Raw genomic sequence first — 23,552 nt, 5'->3', positions numbered from 1 at the left:
CTTTCCCCTTTTCCTTTCATGATATGTTTCCATAAAAAGATAATGATAAATGTTGAAGGGGATGTGGGAAAACTGAGACACTAATTCATGATTGGTATGTTGTACCTCAGTTTCCCTGGATTATTAACTATGCTTTGAATAAAATTATTATGGCCACTCCACCCCTTCCTGGCCATTAGAAGTGAGAAAATTAAAACCTAAAGTTCTGGCCACTTTACTTTCCATTGTATCATAAAACTCCAGATGCCTTATCTCAAATCCTTGTTATGGGGTTAGTGTTAGTGCTGAGAATTGAGGCATGAGAATCCCCTTCTGGTTATCACAGGTTCAATGTGAAAGAATTCACGAATCCAAAGTATTAGTGGCAAAAAAAAAAAAAAAGGAAGTTTATTGTTGGCACTGCAGAAGCTAGCTTTGCCAGAAAGACTCACTTCCTCAGTGGCAAGATCCTGGCAGAGAGATAAAAGTCCTAGCAGAGAAATCCTGATAGAGAAATAAACAGAGGTGTTAACACTGAGAAGAGGGTATCTCTTCACAGTAGGCAAGGGTTCTGACAGGTAGCGGTGCCACTTCGGACCTCTGCAAATTATGAGTTTAAAATTGTCCTTTTTTATAAGAGATGAATTGAATGAAATTCCTTCAGTGTTGTCACTGCCCCCAGGCCTAGATTTCCAATTGAATGAGACCACTTAAGTTTGAGCTAAGTAGGAGTGGTCCTGGACTCAACTCAATAGTGGATGTAGCTAGTCCCACTAAGATAACAGAATGAAATTACTTTATCTTGATTCCCTGAGGCAGGCTTCTCCTAGAGGAAAATTTCTCAACAGTTCCCTCATGGCTTCCCCCCAAAGATAGAGGATGGTTTCATGATTTCCCCCTATCACTTGCTGGGATAATTCCCCCTCCTTCTGAGTATTGCTCCTTGCCTTGCTGTCTCCTGCCTTCGACCTTCTTATATTGCCCCTTATCTTGTCAGAACTAAGTTATGATCCTTTCTTGGAACTATGGCTTGTCCACTCATCCCATATCCTCACCTCCCTGCCTTTGTTTCCCCTATATCTGGAGCCCTATAAAAGTCTCTTGAATTAGTTGCTTGTTGCTGAATGCTTTAAGACAAGAGTTCCATGCAGCAGGATGGTTTGGCTAGTCTAAAACTCTCCACAATTAAATAATTAAAAAACAATCTCTGTCTTGCCTTAGTTTCTCTGGCATTGGAGATGTGAAATGATACAATAATTGGAACTATGCTCAAAGGGCTATCAAACTATGCAAGCCCTTTGATCCATCAGTGTCTCTATTTGATCTATATCCCAAAGACATTATTAAAAAAGGAAAAGAACCCATATGTGCAAAAATGTTTGTAGCATCCTTTTCTGTAGTGGCAAGGAACTGGAAATTAAGTGTATGTCCATCTGTTGAGGAATGGCTGAATAAGTTAGAGTATATGAATGTCATGGAATATTATTTTTCTGTAAGAAGTTATCAGTAGGATCATTTCAGAAAGGCTTGGAGAGACTTATATGAATTGATACTAAATGAAGTGAGTAGAACCAAGAAAACACAGCAACGTTGTATTGTACTGTAATTACTGTACACAGCAACAAAATTATATGATGATCAACTATGATAGATTTGGCTCTTTTTGGAGTCCAGATTCATGAATCAACAAAAAAATGTTTCCATGGTTTTAATGACTGCTCATCACATGATTTGTGAACTTTTCTGGACCTTGTTATAAGGATCAATTGAGACATCATTTATAACTGCTATTGTTGCTCTACCATTTTACTTGTGGCTAACTCTGGGATTTCTGCTCAAAGAAATATTTAAAAAAAATTTTTTTTGAACACTGAAACCTCCAAAGATATCTAGCAGTTTGTTTATGGCTAGATTTCTTTCTTAAGGACCATGTCTTAAATCCAAATCATTTTGGCTCACTTTGGCCAGCTCTCTAGCCAAACTCCAGCTGGTTATTGTTTGGGTCCTGATTGATTCAGAATGAAAATAAATAACAATTGTTTCTGTTTTGGCCAGAAACCCTGAGGGTCTTCCCCTCTCAAATTGTTGTTTGTTTTGAATAGGTAAAATAAGTCATTCTATTCCTCAATTCTTACCCACCCTTAATCCCAGGATGGATGTTGTGTCAGTCAAACTGAGATATGTTAAAGAGTTTAGCTTAAGGCCAAGATCTCCCACTGCATCCAGAGCCATCTACAATCCTCCAGATCTCAATCTTGTCCCTGAATACAGATGGCTCTGGAAGAGAAAGGTGATTTAGCAACAACCCACCCCCATTTAAATCCAATTCATTTAAATCTCATGGCATCACCTCCCTGATGTCAAGATCTTCCCTGAGAACAAAGAACAAACAACAAATACAATACTAGCCTTAGGCATATCAGTACAGAATGGCTTCTTGTAATCTAAAGGCTATACTTTTATTATGTAGTTTAAGATCACATTAACTTTTGTTAATGGTTGCATCAAGTTATTGATTCCTGTCAAGGTTAGAGTCATCTAGGACCATCAAGTAATTCATATGGATAGAAATTAAGTTTCCTAAATTCCTATTTATATAACTAAAATTTAAAAAAACTAAATGTGATACTTTTTTATCCTAGTTAAATTTCATCTCAAAAATTTCACTGATTTCTAAAAGTCTAGCATATTATAATCATTTTCAATTTTGATTTTGTAATCTACTGGATTAACTTTCTCTGTTTTGTGTCACCCTTAAATCTGCTTATCTATTAAATCTTTACCTACTCAACAACAAAAAGATTTAATAGGGCAGTCCTGGATAGTACTCTCAGTCACTCTCCTTATCTTCCTAATACTTGTTTATAGTAGCTTAATCCATTTGAAAGTTAAATGTCAACTATTGCACATTCCACCACATTAGTATCAAAGATTATTTTAGAAGGCTTATTTCAAATGCTTTACTAAAATTAAAGTATACTATATTATGACATTCTTTGTATCTTCTATACTTGGTATCCTATAAAATGAGAAAAATATACTATTTCAATGACTTATTCTTAGTGAACCTATATTGGTTTCTAATAATCAAAATGTACACTAGTACAATAAGTACTCCAAAACTATAATAATTGAAGCAATCATTTAATTGTTAATAAAACAGTTCTAGATTTTTTCAGACTTTGACATTTGGATAAAATATTTTTAAAACTCAGGTCTTTCTAATTCAGAAATTAGTACATTTGTCTGTTAAGGCCTTCACAAACTCTCTAGTTCTTCATGATTCTTAAAGATTACCATTGGTGGTTGTGAGAGCATACTTGCAATATCTTTCAGCACATTGGAACTCAATTTTAAGCCAGATTTAAGGCATCTAGATGTTTTTTTACTACTTTTTTTAAACTTTTAGGAGGTTTCAATTCCCTCCACCCAAATGTTTATGGTACTGTTTTTGCTATGAAAACAATTCTCCTTTTTGGAAAAGAAAAAAAATGGAAATGCATAGTTGTACATTCTTTTGTTCAACAATTTACATTATACTACCTATCCCAAACAATTTCTTCTCCTTTATCTAAAATATAGCTTTATAAAATTATTTTTTTGTCCCTGTCATTCTTTTCTTGAGGTTGAAATTGAATATGAATAGTTTTTATTCACCTAGATGTTCCCTTTGAGGAAGAGGAAGAAAGCATCAAAAATTAATAAGCATTTCATATTAATGATTAGCGACATTTATATATGACTTTATACTTTATAAAATATTTTAGAAATTTTATCTCATTTTTAAAAATTCTCACAACAATTGAAATACAATTATTTTCATTTTGCAGATAGAAAAATTGAAACTCAAATAGTAAATATCAGTGGTGAAATTTAAATCCAGATGTTTATAGAATTCCAGTCCAATACTTTCACCACTATCTTTTACTGCCTTTTACCAGATGACCTATTTATACTGAGTGGAACAATGAAGTCATGAAAGCTTTCCCACACATAATCTGGTTGTAGATAATGTATAAAATGGAGACTATGCTTCAAATTTTAGCTAGGTTGGCTTGAGCCCTGGCAGGCAGGCCTAATTTTCATATTCCTGTAATCATGTGATCCAGGTAAATCAGGCAGTATCCCCACCCCCCCTTCTCTTGTTCCAATAACAGCCACCTTAACACTAGAATGCCCATCTAAGGTAATTCTATAATTTCTGTGTTAGGATTGGGTAAGAGATATTTCCTTGCTCATGGCTAGAATGTGAAACTGATGAGAACTCGATAAGGGATACTTAAATGAAATTAGGTTTAATTGAGGTCTAATGGCAGGTTCGGGTACAGGAAGTGAAATGGAGCTCCCCTGTAACCCCTTTGGATTCGGCGCAAGGATACAGAGTTAAATGAGGTGTAGTAGCGACGCAAGAGTCCTCTGTAAAGGAATTTACAGATCTGAAAACCTAGATTGATAAAAAGAGGTTTATTATGGGGTTTGGAAGTAAGGTTAAAAGGTATTAGGTAAAGAGAGGAAGACACCAGAGCCAGGGTGATTCCAGTGGGCAGGGATCCTTTGACATGGCAGGCATAAGGCTACCATGTTTGGTAGCCTCTGCAAAGAGAGGACTCCAGTTTGGCTCTTTTTTTATAATAGGGGGGCTTTGGATAAGCTGAAGGGGCTCGTGGGTAAAGTCTCAGGTAAGCTTTGGGCTGAGTTTCAGCCAGGTTTAGAATATGAATTGAATTCATTGGGTTTCCGGACTGAGCCAGATAACAAAGATGAAAACTGTTTGTGTTTAGGGTGGAGTCCCTTCCCTGAGGCAGGATCCTAGGAGGTTTTTTTCTTTTTTTTTTTTTTTTTTAAGAGTTTTGGGGGTTTCTCATCTGATCAGAGTGGAGGTCCAGATCTTGGACTTGTTTATGTTAGAATATGTAATCTCCTGCTTGCCTTCAGTAGGCCTCATGTCATTGCCACTTTGCCCTGGTGATGAGAGACACTCAATTCTCATGAAACTAGCTCAAATAAATGCTTCTATTTTCTACTGGATAAACCTCTCGCTGTCTTTAATTGAATTGGTAGTCTTCTAATCCACACAACGTTGGAGGCTCATCCTTTGGCTGACAAGGGGTCTCCTACATGACAAGGGTCTACCCAGATTTTACTGGGAGACTCCTGTTTCTGGTGGGGAATCCCACTCCATGAAAGGAAAAATCCCAAAGAAAGGGACTCAGAGAGACAGAAATTAAGGTAGGGCTGCAACAAATCAAAATGAAAGTAAGGAAGTCCCATTGACAGGCAAGAAGAAGTCACAAAATATATACACATATACCTAGCAGAGGTTTAAAGGTTATTTGTTGAGTCTAGGGGTTTATACTCGGTGAGTGTAATAACAGCTCCCAACTAAATTAAAGTGGAACCTCAACACAAGGATGGTCGCAAAAATGTTTCATGGGTGACTTGAAGGGAGCAAATGACCCTCCCTATTCAGCTAAGTTCTCCTGAGTTTGGAGGGTATGGTGACCACTTTAGTAAATTAGGAGGAAAGAGCAGTCTAAACCAGTGCAGTTGGAGTGCATATGTGAGGTACCTGTAGATAGTCCATTAAGCAATTGATTGCAAAATTGGAATGAGCTGACAAAATATAAAAGGAAAAATAGAAAAAAGATGATTAAATATTGTTGCCTTGTTTAGAGCAGAATAGATATCAGAAGTTGCAGTATGTGGCCAAAGTTCAGCTCCTCCAAGAATTTGGGTATGCCAAAAGCTAAATTTATATGTAAGTGGCAAACAGCTTTTTAATCAGGAGGAAAGTTCTTATGTGGAACTTTGGATATCAGAAGTACAGCAGATGGTGGTAAGAGGCAAGGAAGAATTTAACCCCCACCCTTGGGGTTCTCTTCACACTCTACTTCTCTCTTATTTTCTACCTCTTCTTCCTCCTACCAGAACCTTGACAAATGCCCCTCATTCTTTCTTGAAGAAAGAGGGATGATGAAAGAGCCACAATGATGGAATGGGAACACAGACATTTGCCAGCTAGGATGGTCCCAGAAGATCAAAAATACCCAACTCTTGACCCTAGATGGGAGAACAATAATGAGGTCCGTAGAATACACATGCAGGACCTGAGAGAATTAATTATTACTGGGATTAAGAACACAACTCCAAAGCCCCAGAATATTAAAAAGGCCTTCAAGGTTACCCAGAAAATGGAGAAGTCACCAACTGAGTTTCTAAAAGTCACCAACTGAGTTTCTAAAAGTCACCAACTGAGTTTCTAACCAGGCTAAAAGAAAATGTTAATAAATACTCAAGATTAGATATAAGTGACCCAGGCAGTGAGTCCATGCTAAAGATAAACTTTGTAACTAATGCCTGGTCAGATATTAGTAAAAAGATTCAGAAGATTGACAGATGGAACAAGAAGACTCTTGGAGAAATCCACTAAAGTATGTGTGAAGAGAGAGAATGAAAAGCAAAAACAGAAAATTTGACTCATGGTGCAGACTGTCCAAATTATGGTACGGACACCTAAGAATTCTGGACAGTGGAAGAAGCCCCAAACTAGAAAGGGATACAAAGGAAAGAGAACACTATGGCAAAAGAAATTCAAAGGGAAGAATAGGGAAAGAAGTAAGCTTTTAATATGTTGGGTTGTGGAAAGGAGCATGACATAATGAAAGACTGTCCCCAACAACAAATAGAGGAGAGAATGTGTTCTTTAGTGGAACCAGAAGACTAGAGATATCAGGGGTTCACTGAACAATCCCATTGGGAACTCTTGATAAATTTAAGGGAGGGGCCCTGAGGAGAAGAAGTGGTGTTCCTGATAGATACCAGTGCTACTTGGTCTTCTGGACCTTGCCTGCCCTCTGGGACTAAATTATCACAAGAAACCCTCAACACCTCAGGAGTAAAAGGAGAAAATTTCCCTCTCCCCCCTTTCTGAAGTTTTAGAACCACTGTCTTGAGCAGATTGCTTCTGGTCCCGAAGGTGGGAATAATTTGTTAGGAAGAGATCTAACCAATTAACCCCTAGGGGACCAAAGGGTCCCAGTTAAAATTTTATTCATGAAAGATGGAGAGTGGCAAATTAATTCAGAAATTTGGGCAGGCCCTATAAACAGGGAGAAAGTCCAGATAATACCTTTAAAAATTAAATTGAAGGATCCCACTCTAGTGACAAGGGGGAGACAATACCCTATAGCCTTATGACAAGGCTTCATCTGGTCATTAAGGGACTATTGGAGGGAGGATTTTATCAATTTAGAACATTACTATGTCGATTTTATTGAACTCCAAACCAAGGTTAGAGGAGATTTGTAGAAGTCCCCAATCCTGAAGGGAAAGAATTTGTTCATAAATGGATCCTCTAGAGTGATGGAGGGAAAAATGATAAATGGATATGCTATAATAAATGGTGACAGCCTCTCCTTGACCGAAGGTGGTAGACTGCCCAGTTCATGGTCAGCTCAAACTTGTGAATTGTATGCATTAAACCAGGTTCTAAAACTATTAGATGGAAAGGATGGCAATATCTATACTGAGTCTAAATATGCTTGGAGCATGGCTTATGTTTTGGGGAAAATATGGGAGGAAAGGAGAATGATAAATAAAAAGGGGAGAAACCTAACCCATGTTACTCTGGTCTTCCAAGTGCTAGAAAACCTAAAGCTATCAGAAAATATATCAATAATCCATGTAAATGGTCATCAGCTTGCATAGTTATTTGAAGATGGGGCAACTGCCTTGCTGATGAAGAAACAAAGAAAATGGGACCTGTAGAATCTGAACAGCTCAATCGTTTGTTAAGTCTAATTCCTTCTTTTCCTCCAACTCTTCCTTCCCCATCTTTTACAACAGAAGAGCAGAAAAAAAAGCTTTATTCTTGAGAATACAGGAATAGAGCTGCCAATGATATCTCCCAGATGGCGGAGAGGTGCTGACCAAATCAGGTATGAGATAGATCCTTCAACATCTGCATCAGGGCAGCCACTGGGACACCCAGAACCTGTATGATACCGTTCTTACATGGTATGTGTCATCTGGCCTTTACACACTAGCAAGATAGCTAGTAGTAGTAGTAGTAGTAGTAGTAGTAGTAGTAGTAGTAGTAGTAGTAATAGTCTTATGTGTCGAAGCATGAGCAAGGCTGCCTTGCACTGAACCCCAATGGGAGGAGGGCACCAGGCCTCCAGCCATTTCAGAAAATACATGTGGGCTTTACTGAACTGCCCCCAAAAGTCCATCTCCAATATCTGTTGGTCATAGTGGACCATCTGACATCTTGGGTGAGGGCTTTCCCCCTGCCCTGGGCCACTGTCCCCCTGATATGCAAAATTCTGCTGGCACAAATAATCCCCCAGTATGGGATGGTGGAATGAATTGACTCAGCAAAGGACCCATTTTACAGGTAAGATTCTGTAGCTCCTCATGTAGGACTTGGATATTACCTAGGAGTTTCATACTCCTTGGCACTCTCCCTCATTGGGTAAAATGGAGAATATGAATCAAGAAATTAAGAGACAGCTCACTAAATTGATAACAGAAACCCAATTACCTTGGACCAAGTGTCTCCCTCTGGACCTTCTTGTCCTATATGCACAAAACCCCAAAGAGATATGGGATTGTCTCCTTATGAACTTCATTTTAGTCACCTCTACCCAGGGAGAGAAGAGAGTTGGAATCCTATTTATGAACAGAAAAACAGGTTTTTAAGAGAATATGTATCTGGGGGCAGCTAGGTGGTACAGTGGATAGAGCACCAGCCCTGAATTCAGGAGGACCCCAGTTCAAATCTGGTCTCAGACACTTAACACTTCCTAGCTGTGTGACCCTGGCAAGTCACTTAACCCCAGCCTCAGGAAAAAAATAAAATAAAATAAAAAGAATATGTATCTGCTTTGGCAAAACACCTCCATATTTTGCAGACTAAAGGCTTAATTGCTCAGACTCCACCTCTGGATATTCCTGTACACCAATACCAGGTAGAAGACTGGATCTTGGTCTAGACATAGAAGGGAAGAGAAGCTCACCCCTACCTGGGAAGGGTCTTTCCTAATCTTGTTGACATTAGACACTGCGTGTGGACCAGTGGATTCATCACTCCCAGGTGAAGAAGTTTGCTGAGCTCCCTGGCAAATGGACAATTGAGCCCTTTTCCACACACAGGATAGAATTAAAGTGCACTTGAGGCACAAGTTTCCTACCAGTTGAGTACATGAACCCTGAACCTTTACCCTAGTCCATAAGACTGTTGATCTTTCTTAATGTTTTCAGTTGTATTTGTGCTAGGTATCTTCATCTGTCTTTTCACTACCTTGCATAGCTATTTTGTTTGTAACCAAAGTGTAACACCACAGGCTGTAGTAGAAACCATTACTAATCAAACTGCAAAGGCCAATTCCAAAAAAGAGAGGAGTTCCCAAAAATGATTTTTCCACAGATGTTTTTCCTATGTAAACATCTTAACATGCTTCAGCCTTCATAAATTCCCTGTCAGGGTAATTATGAAGATTTTTTCCCTCATGTTCAGTAAGAATAATTTTGGATAAAAAATTGGATTTGGAGTCTTTAAATTCAAATCCCACCTCTCATACTGTAACTTTTATCTTTTTGGACTTCAGTTTTCCCATCTTTAAAACGTGCATAAAAATATCTGCAGTACCTTACCCCAGAGTTTTACTGTGAAGGTCAAACAAAGTAGCGAACATAAAATACTTTGCAAACATTAAAAAAAGTGTAATGTAAACAAAAGTTGAATTTATTATAATTTCTGGTTTTGAAAACCATCTCTAGGCTTAAAAAGGATTTCCTTTCTGCTTAACAAAGTAGATGAGATAATTTCCTCCTTTTTTTCTTTTTCTTCTTTCTTTCTTTCTTTCTTTCTTTCTTTCTTTCTTTCTTTCTTTCTTTCTTTCTTTCTTTCTTTCTTTCTTTCTTTCTTTCTTTCTTTCTTTCTTTCTTTCTTTCTTTCTTATTTTTAAACCATTCCATTAACTTTATTTCTTCAAAGCAATTGTTAGGGATATTTATTTTTTCACTTAGACCTCAGGTATACCAAACTATCTCGGATTTCCAAATTTTTCTCTGTAACACTTCAAGATCATAGAGTTAGTCTTTAGATGCTTGTTTTAATTATCTAGATATCTAAGGAAATTTTTTAGCCAATATAACATCTGAAAATAGTCTCAAAAAAGAAAACATGCAAGTTCTAAAATCCCTTGAAAATTTGTTGTTTGAAAAATCTTATTGGAGTTTTTAAGTTTGCAATTATGAAAATAAATTGATTTCCTATTCCAGCCTTTCTCTCCTCCAAGACTTAATTAAAGGTTTGGTTAAATGCTTACCCCCATTCAATATTCCATTGTCTTCTCTCTATAGTCCCTTAAAAGTATTTTGTTAGGTTCTTACTAAGTGCTAAAGAGATAATGAGATACTAGGTTCTTACTAAGTGCTAAATTAGTACTTAACAATTCTCTAGTTCCGGCCTTTAAAGGGAGTTTTACTCCTTTGAATTTCTGGGGAGGAGCTTAATGTTTAAAAGGGGCAAGTTCATTGGTAGAAGTAATCTTCTCACAAGCCCTTGCATTATCCCACGCCCCTTCTCTGGGAGGATAAAAGAAGACACCATTGAGCAAGGAGAGAGTCTTGTCTGTGCCAGAGTTGGGGCAGCTCTCTGGAGGAAGAGGAGTCTCTACTCTAGGTCAGAGTTGGCAGCAATTGAGACAGCAGATCTCCTCCCAGAGAGGGATCGGCAGTTTCTGGAGACAACAGAACATTACTGTATTTGGCTACAAATCTTGGAAGATTCTGTCTCTTTTAATTCTTGGAGGCAAGAAATTCATTTTCCTATGCCTCTTTTTTTCTTAAGATCCTTTTATAACTTAACATACTTCAAGTGCTGCAGTTTTTCTCAACTTCCAGTTCCTTCTGTTTTTAAATAAATCACTTCTTTATGCTTTTTCCAATACTTCCATTTGCAGAGTTCACTTTCTTTATCATTTCTTCAATGCTTACCCACTCAAAAATGGTTTTATAAAACCCATCTCTATTTTTGAATTGCTCTGTGAATTTTACTGGCCGGGCATACTACTTACATTTCACTTCCCCTTTTTTATTGATTCATCAGTTTCATTCATAATTGCTGAGTTCTAGATTCTTCTTACATCTTCATTTGAAATTCATGGGGCATTTGCCCATGAACACATTCACTTAATCTTATTTTCCTAGCTTCATCTTCTTCAGATTTTTCTCAATTTGAGAGAGCTGAATATGCTCAAAATGTTCTAAATATTCTTTCTATCATATCTTCTATTTTCATTATTATTAAACTAGATATAGTTCATTCTCCAGCTCCTTTAGTGAAAGAGCTAACCCATAACTCACGTTTAGGAATTGGTAATTGTTCAAAAATAATGTAGTTGCATTCAACACCTAAAAAGGAAAACATGAATTTTTCACACTGGGTCTTAGATATAAAGAAGGGACCTCAAAAATCATCTAATCTGAGCTCTTTATTTTATTTCTGAGGACCAGAAAGTTTAAGTAGTTTATTCTCTATCACACAGATAGTAAATACCACAGTAGGTAATTGAACCTAGCTTATGTGTCTTTGAGTCCAGTACTTTTTCCATTGTACCAAAAAATCTTAATCTTTCAAAATAGATTGATATAATGATTTTAAAGCATTTAACACAGTGTCAGGCATATGGTAGTTATTTAATAAATGTTTTTTTCCCCTTCTTATTTCATCAGACATCTGAAAACTGACAAGATTTTTAACTTATTACCTCACACAGTTAATGGGGCATTCTTTGACAGTCAGGGATTGGTAATATAAAACAATGTGTCGTTTAGCCCAAAATTCAACAGTAACAAATCCAAGCAATTATATTAATTATATAAATAGTATTATATGAGGCCACGGAGAAGACATAAAATTAAATAAGACAGGATTCTTATTACAAGTCAGGTAATTAGACATTTAATAAGCTTCCAGTATATGTCAGCAATTTGGGATATGAAAAAAGACAAAGAGTAAAGAGAGGAATCCAGTTTGATTACAACATAAAGAAATATGAAAGAATAATCCAAGATGAGACTAGATGGCAATCCATCTGTGGATGGGATTGACAAACAAAAAAAAATTGGACTTTACTGAGTAGGCAAAGGGTGGTTGTATAAAATTTGATGGCATCAATCAATCCTTCTATCAACCCATAAGCATTTATTAAGCACCTATTATAAATAAAGCATGGTGCTAGGGGATACAAAGACAAAAAAATGAAATAGTTACTGTCTTCAAGATCCTATCTTCTAGGTTATGACCAGAGATATGAATATAGAGTATGGAAGATTAATCTCATTGAGGGATGAAAAATACATGGAAGGGGAAGAAAAAGAGAGAAAAGATGGGAAGACCTCTTAGAAAGTTATGTTAGGAGTGAGCAATAATAAAGGTTTACACTAGAATAATGGCAAAGTTGAAGGGAGGTGTGGGAATATGATAGATATTTCAGAAAATAAAAGCAAAATCTCTTTTATTTACTATCTGGTATGCTTATAAAAATGAACTTGCAGCCTAAAGAGATGAAACAGATTAAAAAAGATGCAGACTGAATTACCCATTCTTTCTAAAAACCATCAGGATAAGTCTATAAATAAAGTCTACTATTGGCACTCATTAGAAGAAAGAAACAAAAAAAGGGATTATTTTGGTGTCAGAAAATGGGGGGGGGAGAGAAAAGTAAGAGAGATTTTAAAAAACTGTTCTTTTTGTAAATATATCATTCTGCAACATAATTCTGGAAATGGCATTTAAAGTATGGCAAGGTAGAAAGCCATAAATGAATGAAAAGATATTTATTAGATGCTTATTATATACCAAGTACTATATCAAGTACTGGGGATACAAACAGGAAAATGGAGACAATCTCCACTCTTATGAAACTGATTGATTAGGGAGAAGAAACATAGAAGAAAATTCAGCTTCAGCATAGATGGGAAGCCCAGAAATCCTACGGGCTTATCATAGCAATAGATGGCAAGGCTCAGAGGTCTTAGATTATAAACCATAAAGTAAACTTAAAGGATAAAGACTTTTCTCTTAAAGTACACAAACCTCAAAGGGTCAATGAATAATGGTAGAAGCATTCTCAAAAGGATACTTTCAAAAGCATTGCACAAACTAATGAAGTTGAGTTTTTTGCTTTTTAATTTTTCATGACAACATGGATCCAGTGGAAAGAAATTTTTTTCATGAGCCATTTTGACAATTGTTCACTTTTATGCCACCAAAATTAACTAAAGTAGGAAACATGGGAATATAGTTGAGAAAAGCCTGACCTGAAGTCAGAAAAACCTTTTAGTACCCCCAGGCAACTCTCTAAAAGTATAAATTTCAGGAAGTTGTTGATTTATATTGGTGAATAGTTTCTACTCTTGTAGTTCTCCATGTGTATGAAATCAAAGTTCTGGATCAAAAAATAAGGAAATGAAATGAAATAGTGACCTAATACCACTTACTTATTTAGCAAAAAATACTAATTGTAGTTAATAGACCTGAGATTGTACTGTTGTTCATTAACTTATATTTTAGTTCATATATAATATATAGGTTTCTTAATTAACTCCATGCCCCTGACTTTTTTTTTTTTTTAATTCAGAAGGCAAAATAAATTGTAAGGCTAATTATTCACTGTATATATCCTGCATTTTCACAACATTTATAATGTCTGGATGCCCTTCCCACCCCTTTCATTTAGTTGAAACTTTACCCATTCTTCAATGCCTACTTCATAAACCACCTACTCCATGAACTCTGCCTTGATTTCTCTAGCCTTTACTGACACATCTCAATCTGAACTCCCAGCCTTTTATACTTATCATGTTTGAGTCTGTACAATAATTGTTCTTATACATACCTTGTCTCGCCCGGATTTTTAGTCCCTTGAGGAAAGAAACTATATGATCTTCATTTTTGTATCTTTTCCAGAGCACAGTTCTTGTTAAATAAATATTTATTGAATGCTATTGAACAGAGTGCTGAAGCCTGCAACCTGTCAGTTATTTGCTCAAAGAAAGAAAGGACACCTTCACATTTCCCCCATAAGTTCAAATTCAGTCGTAAAACTCGGTTTGAGGGGGTAAATGTAATAAAGAAATAAATTGATGGGAGAGATAGTATGAAGCTGAACTTGAAATTAAAAAGACCTATATTCAAATCTAATATTTACTGATTGTGTGATCATGGACAAGTCACTTAAATTCTCTGAATCTCACTTTTCTCACTTGTAAAATGAGGGCTTTGAGCTAATTGGACTTTAAAGTTTCTTGACCCTCCTGAGTCACAATCCTAAAAGGCAATGAAAGAGGATGAAAATACAATAAGATTAAGGTTTTGGAGGAGAGAAGAGGGAGAGGAAAAAAAGAAGAGAGAAGGAAAAAAAAGATACTCCCCTAGTTTCATGCACTAAAATATCCCATATGGGGTCACAAAAGAAGCTGGATCCTAGAGTAAGCATGACATCAGATCTATATATCATCATAATACCTACATTACTATACGATGAAAATTGATGTACTGAATATATATAGTAAGACCTTGAATCAAAGGAAGATTGGATTATGCTTCTAATTCTATATTTACTAAGGCAGGAAAGTGTTTTATTTATTTTATTAACATTTTTAGTAAGACAAAAGAGGTTATTTTATATCAGAGAAGACCTAGGCTATTTGGCCTTTAAGAAATCTTCTAATTCAACTATTATATCACTGTTAACCCTATGTTAACCAAATTACCACTTTCTTTTGCCACTCTAGGCAAATTTTTCCTGTAATTTCAGAATCCTCTCATGTTAAATAATAAGCTCTTATATGAAATCCCTGTTTTTATCTGAGGAAAATTCATACTTTCTTAAAATATAACCTTTTTCAAATAGATTTCTTCATCCATTGTAGCTGAATAATTGTAGGTATGTAACATTTTTTGACACTCTCACAGTTTAAAACCTCCAGAAAATGTTCTCAGCAATTGTTTTATATTTTTAATTTTTTTCAATAATATTCAAGAAATAATCAACAAGCTTATGCAAGAGCAAAGTAGGGATGATAATTTAAAATGTACCAACAGGCTTCTTTCCCCCCCAAAAAAATCTATCCTAACAGACCCTGCTATTCAACTATTAGAGAGCCATTCCATTCAGATAAGCAACATATCCTCTATTCAGTTTTCTTTAAACTCTCTTCTTAAAATTGTATAATAATATCTTATGTTAACTTCTTCATCAGAATATTTTCCTTAAAGACAAGAAGGATCAATATCATTATAAGAATATCAGAAGCCTTAAGGATATAAGAAAGGAGCACATAGAAGGACATTGAAAGGTATCAAAGAAACTTTGTACCTACTATATATATATATATATATATATATATATATATATATATATATATATATATATATAAAACAATATTCTAAGTGCTGCAGAAAATAAAATTAAGTCATAGGCCTGGTTTTTAAAGTAACCTATATATTAATTGGGACAGATAGGTGGCACAGCAGATAGAATGCCAGGCCTGAGGTGAAGCCTTATCTTCCTAAGTTCAAATTTGGCCTCAGATGCTTACTAATTGTATGACTCTGGGAAAGTCACTTCCCTTGTTTCCCTCAGTTCTTCATCTCTAAAATGATCTGGAGAAGGAAATGGTATCTTTGTCAAGAAAACCTCCAATTGGATCACAAAGAATCAGATATGATTGAAATGAATGAACAATAATACACCAATTGAGTAATAAATACAAAAATAGTTCTGAAATATGCATAAATAGGTTCAAGAAATAAATAAGTACCATATTTAGAGGATAAAGCACTGAAAATGGAAGCAGGAAAAACCTGGGTTTCAAATTGGATAAATCCTTTAATACCTTTGGGTCTAAGCTTCCTAATTTGTAAAATGGGAGTAATTTTAGGTGTAGTATCTACCTTACATGATTATAAAAATCAAATGAGATGTGTTAAGTAAAGTATTTCACAACTTCAAAGTGTATATGAACATCACTCATTCTTAAGAGACATACTGAATTCTATGGAAGCTAAAAGGAAAAGAATCTGTTTATTGCATCAAGAAAGACTTCAGGAAAGATATATTACTTGAGTGAGGCCCTAAAGAATGGATAGAACTTCACCAATAGGATGGAGCTGAATTATGAAAAAGTAGGCATTCTAGGTAGGGAGATAAGCCAAAACTTTACTTAGGACAGTGGAGAATTTTGTTCAGGAAACAATGAACTATATAGTTTGGTTGGAACATGGGACATGTGCAAAGCTAGAAATGAATTGCTCAAGAAGTCTATATTAAGTACTTTCTGTGTTCTAGGAACTATGCCCCCTGAGGATGTAAGTACCTGAGTGTAAGGGTTGTTTCATTTTTTTTCATATTAATGTCCTTAGGATGTAGCTCAGTGAATAACATATATTGGATAATTTACAACTACAACAAGTATTTATATAGCCCATTAAGATCTGCAAAAATATTTTACAAATACAGGGTGATCTCTCAAAAATCTGCATTGCCTCTCTAGGAGAAAAAATGTAATCAAGACACACTTTTAGTTTTAATCATCATTATTCACATTCCAATTTCTGAGGCGTAAAAGCTCACACTAAGTTTGCAGTTGGTTACTTGTTCAAGTTTGATTCCCATATATTCCTGCTCTCCTCAGGAACTGCATATCCCAGTAACAATTCTGTGAAGTATGTGCTATTATTATTCCTATTTTAAGATATAGAAATTGAGGCAGACTTAGGTTAAAAACAGCTTGCCAAGGTCTCACATCTAGTAAATGACTAAGGACAGACTTAAACTCAGATCTTCTTGATCTCAGATCCAAAGATCTATCTCCTCTGCTACTTAGCTGCAAATATATGTTTACTGATTGAATTGACTGATTGCCTATGTGAGTTGTTTGGTGATACAAAACCAAAATGAAACAACCCATGTTCTCAAGGAGATTATATTCTATTTTAAAAATAATATGTACATGTATATGTAAATGCAAAATATATACAAAGTAAATTCTAGGCTGGGCACAGTGGCAAAGAAGACAGAGTACTGGGCCTGAAGTCAGGAAAACTCATCTTCATGAATTCAGACATTTACTAGGTATTTGTCCTGGGCAAGTTACTTAATCCAATTTGCCTCAGGTCTTCACCTGAGAAATGAACTGTAGAAGGAAATGTCAAAACATTCCAGTATTTCTGCCAAGAAAACGCCAAATGGGATCATGAAGAGTCAGACAAAACTGGATATCAACAAATACTAGAGATAATTTTGATGGAGGGACATATTAATAGTTGGGTTATGGAGAATATGAAACTCAAGTCTTACTTTTTATAGATAAGATATCAACAAATTGTATCTTCAGAAGGTAAGATATGTTATATAAATAAGGTACTGGGGCTTAGCTTTGATGGAAGCCAGATATTCTAAGAGATAGAGATGAGGGAGTACATTCTAGGCGTGGGGGCAGCTTAAGCAAAGCTGTATGGGGCCATTATGGAGTGACATGAAGAGCAACCTAAAAATGTTTCTTTTCTAGTTGAATGTCTTTTCCAGTCCCATCTCAACCTTTTGAATTCTAATCTGTCCTAGAATCAACTTCAAATGATACCTCCTCCATGAATGCTTCTTCTCTCATATCCCAAATCAAAAATTATTTTTCCTATTTCCCACCTCAAATAGTATTCTGTACTTCTCTTTTCTACTTATCTAAATTTACTTTATATTGCATATTATTTTGATCCCTTCATAAGACTATAATGAGTGAATGCACAGAACCATTTCTTGTGTGTGTGTGTGTGTGTGTGTGTGTGTGTGTGTTTGTATGTATTAAACCTTTCCCATGCTGAACATGCTGCTCTACATTGGATTTTTTTTTTTTTTTTTCAATTCACCTCTAAATTGTAGTTCATCCTAGAGACTACTTAGTACACTGGGTATACATATGTCTAAGTTCATAGGAGACTAATTTCAGCAAATACTTACATTTCATCACTGCCTGTATTTCATAAATGGGTGTAAGACTAAGCAAACCATCAAAATCCTCAGGAAATGGATAAATGGAGTTCCATTTATTAGAAATATCTGTAAATTTCACAATCCGTTTCCTGCTCTTTGGAATCTTCCACTCTGCAATTTCTTTTAGTGTATACATATGTTCATCTTCACATTCATAAAACTCTCCTTCTTGTGACAAAGGTATGGTAAAGAAATGAGTCTGGTTGTTCCTTACCACACCACAGTTCACCATCATTTCTCCATTAATCTCTTCGATGGAGTTGAGCATGATGGGTTCACCAGAGCTGATGGTAAGATTCTCCAAGTTTATATTCTTCTGATAGTAGAAGCAAGGGTGATTTAGCCGATTTGGGCCAATATAAACTGCTCTTGTAATGTCACTCATAGTATGATACGGTATCCTATCAGTCATAATCTTGAAAAGACCTACAAATAGAGAAGTTTAAATTAAAGAGACATCACACTAAGGAAATGCATGCAAGTAATGACAGGGTAAATGCATAGATAAATCTAGAATGTACATTTTAAATGGTTTGCCTATCTATAATGCCTCCCGAGGTAGTCAAGAAGAAAAAATGAGATCAAATTTTTAGACTATTTTGCAAACCTTAGAGTGCAATGTAAATGTTTGGTGTTATTATTAGCTATCAATGAATAATTCTTTTTATACCCTTTAGCTATATATCTTCCCTTGTTGGATAATGTCAGTACACGGAATCATTTCCTCACTTTTCTTTTCTATATAACTTCTATTCTTTACTATGTAAAATGGAATTTATTATGCTAAATCCCAAGAAGTACCCCATATTTAAATATTCCACCATTGTTTTATTTATGTTTCTATTAGTTTTGCAGTTGTCTGGAAAATGTGACAAATGTTTACATCTTGTAAACTTTTAGGGAAATAAAAATGTAAACGTGTTCAATCATACTGCTAGCATGAGGATAATTATCATTAATACTAACATTTTTAATCAATATTCTCTGATGCAAAAACTCCACCTAGCATCACATATATTTTGTAGATAATTTAACTGTCAAAGTGAATTAAAAATATTTATATGTGAATTGATCTCTATCATCTATACACCATCCTCCAGACAATAAGTCATGGTTTTTATTTTATTCGAAACATGAGGGGGAAATGGTCTAAAATTACACTGACAGGATTTCCGTTAGATACAAGTTTGAACTTGTTGATGATATGAATAGTTCAATGTGTTAACATAATTACAGAAGTAGCTCGTGAGATCTCTTGGTTATGTCTTTAAAGACTAAATAAAGCTGCAACTTCAAAGACAAGCGTTTTGAAGATAGCAGATGAATTATACAGTATAGATTTGTTAAAGTTTTTTTTGTTGTTGTTGTTCTTTTTGAAACCTGTGATTCTTTTCATTCCAACTGAAGATATATATATATATATATATTTAATCCATGTGAAGGGTTTTATTTCAGTGGAGAAATGGGATTTTAAACAATAGGAGGAAGAAACAATCACTGTATAAATTTTGTTATTTTTTAGGATTTGCATTAAAGGAACAAAAATAACAATCCATCTAGTATTCTCTTTGTAGTCTCTACTAGAAAGGTAAATGAGCTGATATGTATGTGTGTGTGACAGCAGAAAAGTGTTTTTAAACTTTTCTAAATGATGCATTTTATTTATAACTTTTATTATTATACCACAGTCATCTCTAAGTATCTCCCTTTTCCCTTTAATCCTGTGAGTCTTATCTCATCACCAAAAGATAAACAATCAATTGTCAAAGAGACTATCTGCTAGTTTAGACCTTATTCCAGCTCTCTATGCTCCCAAATATTCAACAGTCAGATAGAAACGTTTCATCTCTTCTGCTTAATCATTATTAGTATTGACATGTACATATTGACCATTATTTATACAGACTATGACATCACTTTGGCATTGTTTTCATTTATATTGCTAATTATATTTTGTATATTATTCTCCGGGTTCTGCTTACTTCATACCATATTGGTTCATATAAATGTTGCCATGTTTCTCTGAATTTCTCATATTTGTAGTTTATTAAGGTGCAAAAATATTCCATTTGTTGTTATTTTTCAGTTGTGTCTGACTTTTCATGATATTATTTGGGGTGTTCTTAGAAAAGATAATGGAGAAGAGGAAACTGAGGTAAATAGGATTAAGAGACTTGTCCACAGTCACATAGCTAGTACTTATCTGAGGTCAAATTTGAATTCATGAAGCTAAGAGTTCCTGACTCCAAGCCCAACACTTTATCAACTGTGCCACCTAATTGCCCTAGTATTATTACACAACAGTTCTATAATATAAGCTTATTTAGCTGTAAAAAAAACAAAACAAAACAAAACAAAAAAAAAACACCTCTTTTGTTTTGGGGGTTCTTTTGTTTTCTTTTGTTGTTTTCATGTAACAAAAAAAAGCATTGATAAGAAAATTCTGATATACATGAGATATAAATAAGGAGGTATTAAGAGAACAGTTAATTGTCCTTGATGAATTAAATTCACCTAGTTGAGATGAAATACATTTTTAAAACCTAAAAAACTGGCATAGAAGATATCTGAGCTGTTTTTAGTAATATATGAAGCAGCTTGGTGGGCTAGCTGATGAAAAACTGGATCTTGCATCAGGAAGCCTAGTTGTGTGACCCTGCATAAGTCACTTAACCTCTCTTAGCCTCAATCTTTTTATCAGCAAAATGGGAATAATAACATCTACCTCCTAAAGTTATTGTGAGGATCAAATAAAATAGAAATTGTAAAACACCTATTATAGTACTTGGCACATAAAATTATATAAATGTTAGCTATTATTATTATTATACTTGAAAAAATGGAAAATAGACACATCACAAAATTAGAGAAGGCAAGTACCTTATTTTGAAAGGGAAAGAAAGAGGGAAGGAAAAAGCCTGAAAACTATAAAACAATGAATTTGATTTTGAATCTTGGAAAAATTCTAAAATGGATCATTAAAGACATGGTTGGGAAAGCTCTCTGTAGGGAAGCTGTAATTATAAAAAGGCCATCATGGACTCATCAAAAGCAAATCATGCCAAGCTAATTCCAAATCTCTTTCTTTTTCTTCCTCCCTCCCTCCCTTCCTTTCTCCCTTTCTCTTCCTCCTTCTTCTTTCTCTTGTTCCTTCTTAAAAATTACTAAACAAATAGAATATGAACATCCTGTAGATATAATTTATCAACATTATGCCAAATATTTTGATAAAGTAAATCATACTTTTGTAAACATGATTACTAAGTAAATCAACTTAAAATAAGTGAAAAGATGCTTAATCAATCAGTCTCAATTATAGGTTTTAGATAAAAGCCAGTAGATGAAGTGAAATTGTGGCAGACAAGAAGTCTGTTTTAATTGGATGAGTGATTTTAGTATCCCTGCTGGGGTTTGTATAAAAGCATTGAGTTAGATGTAATGTAATTCTTATAAATTCCTAAGGAAAAACTGTCTTGAGAAGTGGGAAGGGAGTTGTTAGGGAAGAAGGAAGCCTTCACTTCTCTTACCATAAGCTTTTTATTTTAAATAATAGTTTTTTTTTTTTTAATTTTCAAAATACATGCAGATAATTTTCAACCTTCACCCTTGAAAAACCTTGTGTTGCAATTTTTTTCTCCCTCACTTCTTCTTACCTCCTCCCCTAGATAGCAAATAAACCAATGTGTTAACATGCACTATTCTTCTATATATATTTCTACATTTATCATACTGCACAAGAAAAATCAGATCAAAAAGGGAAAAAATGAGAAAAAAAAGCAATCAAATAGCAAAAAAGGTGAAATACTATGTTGGGATTTATATTCAGTCCCCATAGTCCCCTCTCTGATGCAAATGGCTCTCTCCATTATGTGTCAATTGTAATTGGCCTGAATCATCTCTTGTTGAAAGGAGCCATGTCTATCACAGTTGATCATCAAATAATCTTGTGGTTGCTATATATACACTGTTCTCTTGGTTCTACTCCACATCAATAAGTCTACCCAGGCCTTTCTGAAATCATCTTGCTGATTATTTCTTATAGAACATTAATATTCCATTATATTAATATACTATAACTTATTCAGCTATTCCCCAACTGATGAGCATCTACTCAGTTTATAATTTCATGCCACTGCAAAAAGGGCTATTACAAACATTCTTAGCACATATGCTACGCTAAATTTTCTTATCCTTGATCCTTTGACCAAAGAAGGATTTTTTGATTTTTGAGGATACTAGACTTTCCATTATCCTTCAGTTCCTAAAAGCATCCTTGGATCAACTAACTGAAGTGTCTTCATTGGAAATCAAGGAAAGATCATGGCTCCTCATGGAGCCAGGAAAAGACATTATAATATGTCTAACGTATACTTTTTGAGCACCCCACCAATAGGAAAAAAAGATTTCTAGCAAAAGAAACTGTGTTACTATTTTGTTACATATTATATATACCATCTAAGCTACTCTATATTACCTTGAACTCTTTATATACCTGAGGGAGAATGTGTCATACTTTTCCTGGAATATTTCATAGCAATTACTCTTACTATGCCTCCTTAATAAATAATTCTTTCTAAAAGATATTTGAAAAGTTCTTAATTGATAACTTTGGAGGGAACTTATAGACATGTCATCAGAGAGCCTGGGAGGAAGGAAAATTTCAACTAGCTTTGAGCTGACAAAGAAGAATTTATCCATGTCCATTCTTTTTTATATTTGTAAGAGTTGGATTCAAATTAATGTTATTAGAGAATTACTTCCAGCCCTGAGTGAAAATGTGGCCTTGAGCTAGAGCCAATACTAATTTCTCAAACTAGAAATTGGGATGAGAATACTCTGAAATGTAGATTAACATGAATATTTGTGGAGAAGATAGTGAGGTCCAGATTAAACAAAATTAGTAGATTAATTCAGATTTAAGAAATTAGACTCAAAGAAAAGCTATAAAAGGATCGATTTCAATATGGCAGAAAATCTCCAGTAAAAAAATCTCAAAAATCTGGTCTTGGCACGGTGCTATTTAACATTTTTATTAACAACTTGAATTTAAAAAGTAATGAAATTTGTAGAAGACACAAAGATTAGAAAGATAACTAATGCATTGGATGACTGAGTAGGATTGCAAAAGATTTTGACAGGCCAGAGCATTGAACTAAATCTAATAATATGAAATTCAAAAAGGAAAACTATAAAATCCTACACATGGACATAAAACAATCAACTTCACATATTCAATTCAATAAACATTTACATACTTATTATGCATCAGGTACTGTGCTACATACTGGGAATACAAATAAGAAAGAAAAAAAATGGTCCCTGCCTCAAGGATTTTATAATCTAATTAAGGAATGACAACACACAATAGGAAGCTAAAAAGGGAAAGGGCCCATCATAGGGCATACACCTATCAGAGGCATAGTGTGTCATGGAGTAGAAACCAAAGAGAACTGCTAATATTCACAGAGTAAAGTTCTGAGCTTTCTTTAATGGAAGACTATGGGATAAGTT

At 34.8% G+C, this 23,552-nt stretch overlaps 1 protein-coding gene across 1 annotated transcript in view; it reads right to left on the bottom strand.

The window, feature by feature from the left end:
- The window catches only part of THEMIS (thymocyte selection associated), a 251,001-nt gene that overhangs the window by 157,004 nt on the left and 70,445 nt on the right, over positions 1-23,552 (bottom strand). The window contains exon 3 of the mRNA XM_074265312.1: positions 18,009-18,467. Coding sequence (XP_074121413.1) covers positions 18,009-18,467 — 459 coding nt within the window. The remainder of the gene's footprint in view (positions 1-18,008; positions 18,468-23,552) is intronic.

This window comes from Sminthopsis crassicaudata, chromosome 4 (genome assembly GCF_048593235.1).
Source record: "Sminthopsis crassicaudata isolate SCR6 chromosome 4, ASM4859323v1, whole genome shotgun sequence".
Taxonomy (NCBI): Eukaryota; Metazoa; Chordata; class Mammalia; order Dasyuromorphia; family Dasyuridae; genus Sminthopsis; species Sminthopsis crassicaudata.
This window is presented reverse-complemented; position numbering and strand designations above follow the sequence as displayed.